Source organism: Danio rerio, chromosome 7 (assembly GCF_052040795.2).
Source record: "Danio rerio strain M-AB ecotype USA chromosome 7, GRCz13ab, whole genome shotgun sequence".
NCBI lineage: Eukaryota > Metazoa > Chordata > Actinopteri > Cypriniformes > Danionidae > Danio > Danio rerio.
The window spans coordinates 11,317,501-11,333,102 of NC_141027.1; the positions used below are offsets into that span (position 1 = coordinate 11,317,501).

The 15,602-nt window shown below is 35.9% G+C and overlaps 1 protein-coding gene and 1 long non-coding RNA gene across 2 annotated transcripts in view; one reads left to right on the forward strand and one right to left on the reverse strand.

Annotated features, from left to right (window-relative positions):
- The window catches only part of cemip (cell migration inducing hyaluronidase 1), a 369,326-nt gene that overhangs the window by 320,180 nt on the left and 33,544 nt on the right, over positions 1-15,602 (forward strand). Inside the window, exons 17-21 of the mRNA XM_087260160.1 lie at positions 19-104; positions 726-857; positions 2,430-2,465; positions 2,752-2,907; positions 13,203-13,383. Coding sequence (XP_087116286.1) covers positions 19-104; positions 726-857; positions 2,430-2,465; positions 2,752-2,907; positions 13,203-13,383 — 591 coding nt within the window. The remainder of the gene's footprint in view (positions 1-18; positions 105-725; positions 858-2,429; positions 2,466-2,751; positions 2,908-13,202; positions 13,384-15,602) is intronic.
- Positions 12,889-15,602, reverse strand: part of LOC141375310 (uncharacterized) — a 43,325-nt gene continuing 40,611 nt past the window's right edge. The window contains exon 3 of the long non-coding RNA XR_015495350.1: positions 12,889-14,947. This is a non-coding gene — a long non-coding RNA (uncharacterized LOC141375310). The remainder of the gene's footprint in view (positions 14,948-15,602) is intronic.

Sequence of the window (15,602 nt, forward strand, 5' to 3'; positions counted from 1 at the left end):
GTTTTTTTTCTGTGGTAGGCGGGAATGATTCTGGACAATGGAGTGAAGACCACTGAGGCTAATGAGAAAGACAAGAGACCGTACCTCTCTCTTGTAGGAGCCAGGTTAGCGTTTAGAATTTCTCAAAATATGTTGTTTTTTGCATAATTTTGAGTTGATATCTTACATTTAGTATGAAACTGATTAGTTTTTTCCATTGATATTGCAATGAGGGGAGAAAATGTAGGTTTGTTTGTGGATATTTGCTAGGATGCTTGTACTTGGTGAAGGGTTAGGGTTAGGGTATGGGTGAATCTCATGGGATTGACAGGACCTGGTCATATATGTGACTGGTGCACTATACAGTATAGTCAACATTTTAAGTGGATCATTGCTTTTCATCAAACTTGTCCTAAAACTATTGAACAACACCCATTCTTGTCCTAGACAAGTTTGAAAAACATTTTTGATTCACTTCAAATGTTGACTACTGTATTTCATGTCAATATTCTAGGCCAGTTCTAGTTGATCAGAAAACCAGTTTAGTTTACAGTATCACTGTCTTCTGAACCAGCCTTAATGAGTGTGACATTCTACTCTTTTGAACAAGGACAATGTTATTCAATTAAACTCAGTTTTATTTGCATAGCGCTTTTACAATGTAGTAACTGGATGTACGGTAAATGTACTGTACTTTTTAGGTTCATTTGCATTCATACAATTCATAAAGTGGCCTTCTCTGTCAGGTACGGCCCACACCAGGACGCAGACCCCTTTAAACCAAGAGTTCCTGCTCTAGTTCATCATTTTGTGGCCTATAAGAACCAGGACCATGGAGCATGGCTGAGAGGAGGAGATGTTTGGCTGGATGATTGCCAGTAAGTGTTTTTTGTTGTTTTGTTTTGTTTTGTTTTGTTTTTTGTTTTTTGGGGTTTTTTTTTTGTTTTGTTTTGTTTTGTCTCATATTTTGTTTGTTTTGTGTTTTGTTTGTTTCGTTTTTTGTTTTGTGTTTTGTTAGTTTTGTGTTTTGTTTGTTTCGTGTTTTGTTTGTTTCATGTTTTGTTTGTTTTGTTTGTTTCATGTTTTGTTTGTTTCTTGTTTTGTTTTGATTGTTTTGTGTTTTGTTTGGTTTGGTTTAGATTTTTGGTGTGTTTTATTTTGTGTTTTGCTTGTTTCGCATTTTGTTTGTTTTTTGCATTGGTTTTTTTGTTTTGTTTTGTTTGTTTTGTGTTTTGTTTGCTTTGTTTTTTTGTTTCATGTTTTGTTTGCTTTTGTTTTGTTTGTCTCACATTTTGTTTGTTTTGTGTTTTGTTTGTTTAATTTTGTTTTGCTTTGTTTTGTGTTTTGTTTGTTTCATGTTTGTTGTTTCGTGTTTTGTTTGTATCACATTTTGTTTTGTTTGTTTCGTTTAGTTTTGCTTTTTTTGTGTTTAGTTTGTTTCGTGTTTGTTTTGTTTTGTTTTGTTTGTTTTGTTTTTTGTTTGCTTTGTTTTGTTTGCTTTTGTTTTGTTTCTATCTTGTTTTGTGTTGTTTGTTTCATGTTTTGTGCTTTATTTTGTTTGTTTCGTTTAGTTTTTCTTTGTTTTGTGTTTTGTTCTTTTCGTGTTTTGCTTTGTTTTTTGTTTGCTTTGTTTTGTTTGCTTTTGTTTTTGTGTTTTGTTTGATTTGTTTTGATTTGTGTTTTGTGTTTTGCTTGTTTTGTTTGTTTTGTGTTTTTTGTTTTGTTTGTTTTGTGTTTTGCATGTTTTGTGTTTTTTTTTTGTGTTTTGTTTGTTTCATGTTTTGTTTGTTTCATGTTTTGTTCTGTTTTGTTTTGCCTGTTAATTTACTCAAGACTATAATTTTGTTTTACAATTGTTATCTTTACAATCCTATAAATGATTCATTTTTCTAAACATTTCATTCATGTTAATATTTAAAATAAATGTAAATGTACTTAATGTATTATTTATTTATTGTTTATAACCTATCATTATATTTTATACATTTTTTATTAATCAAATCTAGATTGAACATTTAATTTTGTTATGACTACTATGTTTTTCTGTACATTTAGTGCATGTTTATATGGTTATTCACTTATTATTTTTTTCATAGAAAATAGAATTTTTAAACCATGCAGTTGATTAAGTATTATTAGAATTATCACACAATTACTGCTAAAGCTCAACACATATGAAATATCACTCAAAGATGCAATATCCACTTACGAAAACCAAAATACACTTCATTTTGAAAAGAAGAAAAATCTATATCAAGCATCTAATATGCATTCCATAAAATAACTTTTAGTTTTGTCAAATCAATTCTCCTAGCGTTGAGCGTCTCCTCCTCAGATTTATGGCTTCAATCATGCGTGAGAGTCAGTTTTGATTGCTCTGCTGTATAATCCGTTGAGAAATGTTTGCATGCGGTCACCACTGACTTCTCCTTCATCTTAATTGCACGCAGGTTTGCTGATAACGGAATCGGCCTGACTCTCGCCAGGTAAACCCCTGCTAATCACCATCTTTCTTTATTCTATTATTTTTCTTGCACACATTTTAGCAGCCAAAAAAGAAAAGTGTTCATATTTGCTGAATTCATTATAGCGCAGGGCGTAGTGTCTGTAATTGGAAAATGCCTTATATGGGCGGCTTCTTAAGATGCGGGGAAGTAGTCGGGGGCTTTTGTGGGAATGTGAAAGTAATTTATTGGTGAGAATGCACCATTTTTTTTGCTAAAGGTGTGGATTCGCATGCTTTTTATTCTGAGTTTGTGCATCTTTGTGTAGTGGAGGAACATTCCCGGATGACGACGGATCCCGTCAGGAGGTGAAAAACTCTTTATTCGTGGGTGAAAGCGGGAATAGAGGGATGCCAGACCTTAATGATCAGTCCTGGGGTCCTGGAGGTCCTGATCATCTCGGCAGATCTTTGCCCAGAGGAGTGTGAGTGCTGCAAATGTCACTTTTCATTTGATGGTGTCACGTTGTTTAAAGGGGATCTCCTTTTTACAAGGTGTAAAATAAGTCTCTGATGTCCCTAAAGTGTGTATGCAAAGTTTTAGCTCACAATGCCACACTAATAATGTATTATAACTTATTAAAAATGCTGCATTTAGGCCTTGATCCTTATTGTGCCGTTTTTGTGACTGACACTTTAAATTCAAATGAGGTTGTGCTCTTTTTTTAAAAGAGGGCAGAGCTACATTTGCTTATGTGTCAGCATTGTGGCAGATGTAAAACAGGAATAGTGTTTTTTTCTGTGTAAACTGAAAACATCTAAAGAAGTTTCTCAGAAAAAGGCAGTCTATGGAGACTAGGAGCTCTATTTTGACGGTCCATACACAAAGTCTAAAGCGCAGGGTGCAAACGCTTTTAGGGCGTGTCAGAATCCACTTTTGCTAATATAAAGATGGAAAAATCCGCTTTGCGCTGTGGCGCATGATCTAAAAGAGTTGAGCTTATTTTCTTAATGAGTTATTGGTGTGTTTTGAGACTAAACTTATCAAAGTCTCATCTCCCATTCCTTTTAAGAGCCAGTTGTGTCGCACCATAGCGCATTTGCTATTTACATTACGTATAAGTGTAAGTGGAAAAACTGAGCATTTCACTAGCGAGAAAACAGTTAAACAGAGCATCTGCAGTGCGAGAATGAAAGATAAGGCATCTCATAATCTATTACGCTTTCGCTCTCGTGGATAGGGAAACCTTGTACGCACAGCTATCCATTAGCCTATAAATAAGTAATTTAGTTTGTTAAGCGCAAAGATTTGTTTTAAAACTATTCAGTTCTAATTTCCAGCAAACAAATAAATGAACAATAGTAACGAAGTGTGTTCAAAAACCTGAGTTATATCCTAATACACATGCTGTGCCCCATATGGTCTAAAATCTGACAGGTGGGCAAATCTAAGCTTGTTTTTAATAAAACAAATATAAATATGGATATAATAAATAATACTGCTAATAATAATAACATTATACAGAAGCAAATTGTAATGAATGAACTAAAAAAGCCTCCTGAGATAAAGAAGGCATGAAGGCAGTTTTTTTTTTATTATTTATGTCTGCTGGAAAATAGTATGTTCTGTTATATTTTAATCCTTTATATTTTTATCCTATATATATCCTTAATATTTTAATTATCTTTCATTTGTAAAGATATTTATGTATTGCTCTACATCTTGTGTGTATTAAGCAGTGTGTAAGCGAGGCGCACAACTAACGCGCTCTGCGCTCGACTTTAGACTGGGTTTGTTTTGGTCAATTGAAAAATCTATTATAGTTCCTCAAAATAGCAACACGCCAGCAATCCGCCTCAGAACGCCTTACTTTTTTGACCAGAACACCTACGGGCGCACATATGAGCGCAAATGCATTTGCTATTTAAACAGCATGGCAGAAAACGTCAAAACGTCTCTTGTGCCAAGCTGAAACTTGCAAACAACAATTACGTCACGCCTTGCGCCACATTGCACCGGGTGTATAATGGGGCCCTAGGCATGGGACGATAACCAGTTTCAAGGTTTACCTTGGTTTAGAAAAGTCAAGGTTTAAAAAAACGCTAAAATATCGCCGACAGATTAATGCTGCTCGTTCACGTAACAATCACGATGAACTATCAAAGACACGATCTGAGAGAAAATATGAAACAAATAAAACACAAAACAAACAAAATATGAAACAAACAAAACACAAAATAAAATAAAACAAAACCAAAACAAAACAAAACATTGACTCTTTAAATTTAAATGAGACTGCTCTTTTTTAAAAAGGGCAGAATGCTTATGTGTCAGCATAGTGGCAGATTCAAAACAGGACTAGTGTTTTTTTCTGTGAAAAACTGAAAACATCTAAAGAAGTTTCTCATAAAAAGGCAGTATATGGAGACTACAGGACGATTACCAGTTTCAAGGTTTACCGTGTTTTAGAAAAGTCAAGGTTTTAAAAACCCTAAAATATAACTAAGGTTTTTAAATATGTTTTTTTTAAATGTGTTGTAAAGAAATCTGTTTTTGAAACTAATGAAGAGAACAGAAGTCAATGATTTATTTTAATTACCTGGTTTAATTATTCCAAAATATTATAAATGTATCTTAATATAACATGTATTTTGTTTAAAGGGGAATTATTATTATTTTTTTTACCCAGACATTTAAAAAGAACTTATTATAGAGCAGTAATCACAATATCATAAAACTGTGATTTTTGTATTCAAGGTTATCGTACCATCAGAAACTTATACCAGCCCATGTTTAATGGAGAATACAGTGTTCATTTGTGAATCCTAAATCTCACATTTATAATTTCTCTTAAGGTGCTTTCAAACTTGCTTCAATTACCTGGGTCGAACCCAAGTTCGATTGTCCCCCTTGTGCCAAGTTCAGACTGCATGATTTTAGCCCTGATATTGTCTCACCGACAAAATATTTGAGAATTATTATTTCTCAATAATAGTTTTGAGAAATCGCCGACAGATAGCTGAAATCACAGACAAATTAGTGCTGCTCGTTCACCTAACAATCACGATGAACTATCAAAGACACGATCTGAGAGAATCGCAGATTAGTCGCCAACACCCTTCAGATATTTGGCCTGCTGAGTTGTCGGTGATTCAAAATGATGCCATGTGAAATGTATTCTGATTGAAAATAACCTCGGCGATTACCTACAGCCAATGAGAGAGCAGCATTCACATGGATATCTCCAGGCCAGCGGATATATAATGTAAGGAATTGCAAAACGTGTGATTGAGCTTTCCTTTGTCAGTATTAATCTGCACTTGCCCCTAAATACATTTCTTTTAACCTATTTTATAACACTTAGAGTAAACCAAATAGTGAAAGCAATGAGACAGCTGCAGTTATTGGAATCCAAACAGTATGAGAAACTGCTGTAAAGATAAATTATGCTTAGTAAGTTCTGTATTTACAAATGGGAAGTAAAAAAATCAATCCCAAGTTTCAGGTTTACTAAGGTTTCCTTATGCCTCAGAGCAATTTTCACTAGACTCTTCATAGCTGACAGGGCTTGAGGATTTCATGTGCTTGACTTTCATCTGTAATACTGCAGCTCAACACCTGTCACTTTATATTCCTCTTCTGCCGCTTCTATGGAAAGTGCTGGATTTTGCATAGATGTGTACAACAACAAAACAGAACGATAAAGCACTTTTAGCAATTGCTATGACAAATAACGTATTTATTGCATCTTTGAGACTCTTTGAAAACTTTCTGATGCCTTCTTCAAACTTTAACATTCTCCATTCATATTGTAGAAAACAACTTTAGTCGGACAATCATTGTAAGGTGCAGTATGTAAGTGATTGCATTTCTGGATCAAAACAAATGCAAGGGCAGGTTGCCAGATTGACGACACCCAACCGGTGCAAGCCTGACTATCGAGCCTAAAAGCTGATTAAAGGCTGATTTAAATCGTGCTCTATAAATAAGAGACAACACGTGGTAGAAGGAAAATTTTATATATATATATATATATATATATATATATATATATATATATATATATATATATATATATATATATATATATATATATATATATATATATATATATATATATATATATTTTTTTTTTTTTTTTCCTAACCAACACCTTGAATTGATATATTACAAAAAACTTCTATTCAGCTGAACAAAAGAAAACTGGCAATGATCAGCAGCAGATAGTTTACCTCAGATCTTGAAAATAAAATAAACTGTTTGAAATTGAACGTCAGATCTGTGAGTTTATGCACATCTTGGCATTTCCATCAACTGTTTTTTTTTATGCGCATATCCAAAATGTGCATAAAAATAGGTGGATGGAAAGCAAGCCAAAGGAAGTTTGTATAACTCTTATTTTTATTCACAATCTTACTTTCTCTCAGATTTCACTCCCCGGAGCAGCTGACATCACACATAGGACATGCGTTAGGGCTTCCCCTACTTTAACATACCTAAAACACAGCCGTAAAACTCTTCAATGGCAGGGGAGGGATTTCTCTCGTTAACTGCAGGGAAAGAGTTAAACAAAATCATTTACTGGTTTGACGTACATAATAATTCCAGCCATACATGTAACACACAAATAATGTGCTTTAATTCGGTCACGTCCAGCGGCAGTCGTCCTTGAACCAATCTCATTTTCACCTGCCTTTTCCGTTGCTCCATTTGCTCCAACTTTTTTTTGCAATCTGAAGCGCGTCAAACGCACAACACGCCCAATTCGAGCCACAGGTTGTCTATATCTCATCTTTTCTATAACTTCACATGTAAATCACTTACACTTCATTTGCATCTGCAAAAAATAATGGGGTCTGCTAAATAAATTGAAAGCACAGAACAGATTCACATTTAAAAGCAAGGAGCACCCCTGGTAGTTTGGCGGAATGAGTTGTGTATCGGGAGGATCAGCTTTTTAATGTTTAATGCCTCCCTTCACAGACAGATTAAGGTATGGGCGAAATATGGGAAAATACCTTTATGGGATAATAGAATTGTAAAATACAGGAGAATCCCGGGTAAACAGGAGTGTGGACAGGTTTGCCTTTAGAGCCCATTAGCTGCAATAATAGTCTTGGATTTTATTACTTCAAAGTATGTATTTAATATCGCATGCTCTCCAAAGATGGCAAATATAAATCTTAATTTAATGAGAAGAACATAAATAAACATCAAAATAACTTGCATTGTGAAACATATGGGTCCTTTGGGCAAATTTGTTCCCCTTAAGAAGAACCGTGAAATCATAAGTCTGTAGCTAAGACAGGGCTGGGCGTTTGGAATATTGAAAATGTAACCACTAGTTGCTAGGCGACCATACATCCCATCCATCCCAAAATGACTTAAAATGCAATTAACCCCAGACCCTTCATGCATGCTAAGTTTGGCGAGTTTCCACCACTGGGACGGAAAGTTATAGCAGTTCAAACTGAGAAATCAGGGAAAAGCAGTGCCTTTCATTCTTCTTTCCAAACATACAGGAGTCCACAGAGATCACATATTCAGCTTTTCCCATAAAAATAACATCCTCAATCAAGTTATTCCAAGTTTTTTCAACCCAGATTAGTCATATATGTTACTATCACAATGCAGCATTCATTCATTTATCAGGGGTTGCAACAGTAGAATGAATCGACAACTATTCTGGCATATGTTTTACAAGCAATATGTTTCACAGTCCATCACTGGGAAACCTCTACACTATGGTCAATTTAGTTTATTCAGTTCCCCTATAGAGCATGTCTCCGGACTGTGGGGTAAACCGGAGCACCCGGAGGAAACCCACCCGAACATGAGGAAAAGATGCAAAGTCCTACAGAAAAGCCAACTGACTCGAACCAGCAACCTTCTTGCTGTGAGACGACAATGCTAACCACTGAGCCACCATGATGCCCCATCACAATGCCTTAGTGATTTTATTTAACATTTAGTGCCTTATCAGACACCCGGCGTATTGTGGCGCAAGGCGTGGCGCAGTTGTCTTTTGGTAGTTTCAGCTTGGCGCAAGAGTTGTTTTGAGGTGTTGCGCCACGCTGTTTAAATACCAAATGCATTAGCGCTCATATGTGCGCCCATAGGCATTCTGGTCTAAAAAGGAAGGCGTTCTGAGGCGGACCGCTGGCGCGTTGCTATTTTGAGAAATTAAAATAGATTTTTCAATTGACCAAAACTAACCCGGTCTAAACTCCAGTGCAGAGTTGCGCCTCGCTTACGCACTGCTTAATACGCACAAGAGAGCAACAGGCAAATATCTTTACAAATGAAAAAATTAAAATATTAAGGATATATATAGGATATAATAAGAATATATATAGGATATAAATATAAAGGATTAAAATATTACAAAACATTATTTTCTAGCCTACATAAATATATAAAGCCACTGCTTTTATTTCTTCATCTCGGGAGGCTTTTTCAGTTCATTCATAACAATTTGCTTCTGTATAATGTTATTATTATTAGCAGTATTATTTATTATATCCATATTTATATTTGTTTTATTAAAAACAAGCTTAGATTTGGCCACCTGCAGGTTTTAGACCATATGGGGCACAGCATGTGTATTAGGATATAACTCAGGTTTTTGAGCACACTTCGTTATTATTGTTTATTTATTCGTTTGCTGGAAATTAGAACTGAATTTAGAAATAGTTTTGAAACGAATATTTGCGCTTAACAAACAAAATTATTTATTTATAGACTAATTGATGTCTGTGCGTAAAGGTTTCCCTATCCAAGAGCTAAAGTAAATGTGATCCATTATCTCTCATTCTCATGCAGTAGATGCTCTGTTTAACAGTTTTCTGTTAAAAAAACTGTCAACTGTTAACTTTTTGCTAGTGAAATGCTCATTTTCTTCACTTAGACTTACTTTGCGTCCTGTAAATAGCGAATGCGCTTATGGCGCGACGCAGCTGACTCTTAAAGGGAATGGGAGATGAGACTCTAATTAGTTTATTCTCAAAACACACCTATAACTCATTAAGAAAATAAACTCAACCCTTTTAGACCATGCACCACGGCGCAAAGCGGACTTTCCCGTCCTTAAATTAGCAAAAATGTGTTCTGACACGCCCTGAAAGCATTTGTGCCCTGCGTTTTGCGCTCTGCGCATGGACTGTCAAAATAGAGCCCTTAGTGTGTAGCTATAGTTCCACTGCTGTTATAAATGTTTTTCTCAGTTCGTAATTTAAATCTCAACTTAATTAAAACTTTTGTAGTGACTGACAATTGTGTTCTGGCCAGAATGTTTGCCAATTTAATATCACACCTGCTTTTTTATTGCCTTTTTTCCATCTTATTCCATATTTTAGTGAGGTTTGGCGCTATTGTTATCTAACACTACAAAACTGAAACTGAATATGTAAATTCAGTGAATATGAATAATAATGAAACAATATGTATATATGGGCGGCACAGTGGCTCAGTGGTTAGCACTGTCACCAGCAAATAGGTCACTGGGTCAGTTGTGAGTTTGCATGTTTGCATGGGTTCTCCGGTTTCTCCCACAGTCCAAAGACATGTGTTATAGTGTAGGTGAATTGAATGAACTAAATTGGCTGTCTTGTGTGAGTGTGTATGGATGTTTCCCAGTACTGGGTTGCTGCTGGAAGGGCATCCACTGTGTAAAACATACGCTGGATGAGTTAGCGGTTCATTCCAAGGGACTACACTGCAAAAATACTTTTCTTATTTAGATTTTTTGTCTTGTTTCAAGTCAAAATATCAAAAAATTCTTAAATCAAGGAGCATTTTTTAGACAGGCAAAACATATTGTCTTGTTTTGAGAAATAATATGCCAATATTAAGTGAGTCTTTCCTTAAAACAAGCACAATAATCTACCAATGGGGTAAGCAAAATATTCTTGTTTTTCCTTTTGACATAAGATTATTTTGCTTATCCCATTGGCAGATTATTTTGCTTGTTTTAAGGAAAAGCTCACTTAACATTAGCATAATATTTCTCCAAACAAGACTATATGTTTCGCTTGTCTAGAAAATTCTTCTTAATTTGAGAATTTTTAGATATTTGCACTCAAAACAAGACAAAAAATCTAAGAAAAGCATTTTTTTCTGTGTATAAAGGGACTAAGATGAAGGAAAATTAATGAATTTACAATATTTATTATATAAATAAACACAAAAAAAAATATATATATATATATATATATATATAAATCCGTCGCTTCAACAAACATTCATAAACTGCGTCGCAAACTTGGGCACTTGCAGCTATACCTCTGGAGCTGTAGTTAGAAACGTAGTCCCTATGCCCTATTCATTTAAAACATTTTAACATTCAAAGTTGGAATTATTAAAAATAAAAAAGCATTAAGGTCATCTCTCTTGGGCGTAATTTGCTTTCAAGCTATTTTTTCAGTTCAGTAATAGCAATCTTCATGTTTACAATTGTGCACCCTTCGTAGTGCACTTTGAAAACATTGATGTCATTTTAAACACAGCCTCATGATGAAAGCTATAGGTGACCTATTATTTTGAAGTGAAATTTATGATACGTCTCCAAGGCTTGTAAAAAAAACAAAAAGCATATGTTAATTCTTTTAATTTATAGTAGGTTATGTATTAAGTATCTGTACTGTATATGACATGGGCCTGCTGGTTCGAACTTTCTGCAGTGGTTGGCATGTGTCAAATTATAAAAGTAGACTTTTCAAAAAATAAAAAATAAATAAACAATATCCTACTTAATAATAATAATAATAATAATAATAATAACAATATTAATTACCATCATCATCATCATTAATAGTATTAAGAATGTGTGATTTTTTTTTAACAAATAATAAATATTACATTTCATTTTATGATAAATAACCTCATTATTTATTTATTTGTTAAGTGTAAGTGATTTTATGTTTTAGAATAGAATATGTAATGTTCAACTTCTCAATAATATTAGTAAAGCAAACACAGGCCCTAAATATGGCATTTACATATATTTCAGTTAATATGGACAGCGAGTGCATGTTTTTACTATATAATTTGCACAAAGAAATAGTGGGGTTCTTCTCTAAAGAAGTAGTTAGTCCACCCAGTTTAGAGCATCAATATGGGTGTTTTTACGTCATAACTAACGTGGTTCAAGCGATGGATCTGCAACAGAAAAACAACGTGTTTTGGGAAACACTCGTCACTACATTCTACGTTCTTTTCCCAAACAATGCATCGTACTATGATAGTTCAGTTCATTACTAGTTAGTTCTAGTTGAAACTAGATAGTTTAGTACATAGTTCATTACAAAGTTGTTTGGGTAATGCACCCCTGATTGACTGCGATTGCATGTTCGGAGGAGTTTCACATTAAAAAAGTGTCTAATTTAATTGAACTAAAATTAAAGATAATTTTAATTAGCTGTCAAAAAAGTATAGACAGATAAAAAGACTGTAAAAAACTGTAATTAAAATTGAAGTAAAACAAATTAAAAAATGTTCATACTAAATAATACAAAATTAAAATCTAACAGAAAATACAAAAACTAATCGCAACCAACAAAATTATTAAAAAACAGGTCCTTTAGAACCTATTAGAGCCAACTGCTTTAATAATCTTAGATTTCTTTTGAAACAAATACAATAAAATGATTAAAACCACAATACTATCTTTCTAAAATCAACACTAGTGTGGTGAGTTTCTTCACATTTTAAACAGTGTTTCTTTCATTCATTCATTCATTCATGTTCTTTTCGGCTTAGTCCCTTTATTAATCAGGGGTCATCACAGCAGAATGAATTGCCAACTTATCCAGCATGTTTTATGCAACGGATGACTCCCAGCTGCAATCCATCAGTGGGAAACACCCATACACTTCCATACACACTCATACACTACAGGTGAAGTTTTTTTTCCCTCTCCGCTGTCGCCACTGCCTCACATGGTTCAAGATTGGTAGAGCTACGCATCGATGAATTTGCTCTTCAGTGTTTGAACTCTCAGTAATGATTAAATCACACTGAACTGAGCTAAACTGAACTGAACTGAACTTAAACACTAAAACCTGAACCACACTGTTCCAGTTACTGAACCACACTGTTCCAGTTACTATGACCATTTATGTGAAGCTGCTTTGACACAATCTACATTGTAAAAGCGCTATACAAATAAAGCTGAATTGAATTGAATTGAATTGAATTGAACTACAGCCAATTTAGCTTACCCAATTCACCTATAGCGCATGTCTTTGGACTGTGGGGGAAATTCTGGAGCACTCGGAGAAAACCCACGCGAACACGGAAAGAACATACAAACTCCACATAGAAATGCAACTGACCCAGCCGAGGCTCGAACCAGCAAACTTTTTGCTGTGAGGCGACAGGGTTCTCAAACTTTCAGCACAAAAATCCTTCACAGATCATTGATTTTTCCATGATGTAAATGTAATTTTTGTGTGGAAACTAATTTTTTTGTGTGTGTGTGTTTCACTTTAAATGCAAATGAGCTGCTGCTACCCGCCTCTTTTCCAGAAAAGGGTGGAGCCTTTACAGCTTGTGCCTTGATTACTCCAACAAGAATAAACACAAAACATTCCCCAGTGTTTTAAAGCCTTTTCAGCCTAAACTCTCTATATAGGGTTTTCTGAGCAGCATACACATGACACAGCCATCATATGACCCCTTTAAACTATCCATTATTAAATTCCTTGAAGCTAATATTCCATAGTGACTGCCATTAGATGAGTTCAGTCCAGTTCACGGCTGTCCTCTCTGTCTGTCCTGCAGGGATTTCCCCATTCGTGGAATGCAGATCTACGACGGGCCAATCAACATCCAGAATTGCACTTTCCGCAAGTTCATAGCTCTCGATGGACGACACACCAGCGCTTTTGGCTTCCGGTTGAACAACTCATGGCAGAGCTGTCCAAACAACAACGTCACAGACATCACCTTCGATGACGTGCCGGTGAGTCTCATCTCATCATTTAATAAGACTATTTATTGTAATAGTTAAAGTGCGCATGAACTGGAAGCTCCAACCTTCTTTTCACATTGTGATGCAGTTCCTAGAGAAATGAAATATTAAATGATAAAACAGTGGGCGTGGCTTGTTTTTTCTGCAGCGAGCTGATTGGATGTGGTAAAGCAGGCATTTTATTCAGAAAGATGGGGAAAAGGGTTTGGGGAGAGTAAATACAACCTAACAGACACCTCCTCCTGCTCACCATTCTGTTTGTAGTCAAAACTGACAGTAAGAGGGGCGTGATTATTAATTGATTGATTAAGTATGGTAACCACGCCCAATACCTCAGACAGACCTAATCTGAGAATTTAACTGACAGCAAAGCGTAACAAGCAACCAACAAAGCATTGCTGCAGCTCTGATACAAGTTTTACTTATGGAGAAAATTAGAAAGCACTGCAGCGTTTGAGTGCACTGCGTTTGTCTGAGGTAATTTGTCTACAGTTAATACTGAAATGTGTATATTCCATGCAAATAAAGAAGCTGATTGGTTAGTTCTAGTCACATGACTCGCAGTGCGCTAGCGGCATTCTGAAAAGTTGAGCCCACGGCTGCGTTCAAATTGCCTGCTGCTTGAGTATATTTGAATTTGAATTTACTACACGACCATTAGAAAAGCATGTTCTATATTGTTTGAATGTGAGTGATATGAATGGAATTCGTGACCTGTCCGTATCGGTTGGCATCATGGGATAAAAGCTCCTTTCACACATACATTGCTGGTAATTTTCCGGAAAGGGATCATGTGTGAAAATACCGGTAAATTCGTTCTTGCAATGTTCTGGAAGAGAAGTTGTGTTCGCACTTTTGCCTATGGATGTCTCTGGGACAGAGCAGGTGCATGAATGCTAAAGCTTTAAATAAAAGTGAAACCATCAACAAACGCGTGACCCCGTTCATGATTATGAATACAAGTGCAGCCGTTTTAGAAGTCATTTCTGGTTAATGATGTCTGAATTTAGCGGTATTTTGGAATAGATGTGTGAATAGTCTTTTCTCAAAAAATTCCCAAACATCCTTGCCTGTGTAAACACCACTTTTTGAATCTACTGGTAACGTCGTTCTGGCCATTATTATGGATGAATATTTACCATTATCACTGTGCGAAAGGGGTTAATGTAGCATCCATTGGATGCGCACTTCAGACTCTCAGAAGTTGTAGGTCATCCGGCTACTTCTTGCTAGGGGTTGAACGACTTCAGAATTTTGGAAGTCGACTTTTATTTTATTAAAGTCGAGTCAACGTCAAATAGTTGATGGTGACGTCATCAATAAAACACGAGATAAAAATATTTAGCAAAATGCCACAATTTGTGATTCATTTGCAAAACAAATATATTCACATGCTGTTTGTACGTTGGATAAACAATGCAACATTACCAATGACTAATTTTAGTGCAAAACAAATACATTCACACACTTTCATTTTGGTAATAACGCAACATTAGCACAGGCTAAATCTAGCACTAGCTAAATGCAGTCAACACATTAATCACTGCACGTTCTTCTAAGGGTGCTTTCACACCTACACTTTTGTTTCGGAACGTATCTCGTTTGCCCAGTTAGCGCGGTTCGCTTGGCATATGTGAACAGGGCAATCGCGCTCTGTTCCGCGCCAAAGTAATCGCTCAGAGATCGCTTGAATGAGGTGGTCTCGGCTCGATTGAAATGAACCCTGGAGCGGTTCGATTGCAGTGAGAAAGCGATCCGATCCGAGCGCTGTTATATCACAGTGTTTTATGGATATGTAATAGGCTTACGGCTATATGAAGAGAGAATTATGAGTAGGGCGGGAAGTTTTGCGAGTCTCCGGATGCCCGCAAACGAGTGATGATCTACCGGTAATCTCGCGTCTCTCTCCCAGTCCTCAAATAGGCATCGTCGCGCACCCTTCTCACCCCTCCCCACTGTGTCTCTCCTCAGACACGTCACGCGCGCGCACCCTGTCAATCACCACCAAACCAGCACCTCTCCTGACAGCTGAGCGAGACGCTGCAAAATAAACCCTGACACTCTGACCAATGTGAGGAGAGTTTACTCGCACATGACTTGTTTTAGCTCTTTTGGTCCGATTAGAAACTTTGCAGTGTGAATACGAACCGCTCCAAGAGCAAAGAGCAACGATGTAACAATTTTAATCTCTGTTTCGGAACAACTGAATC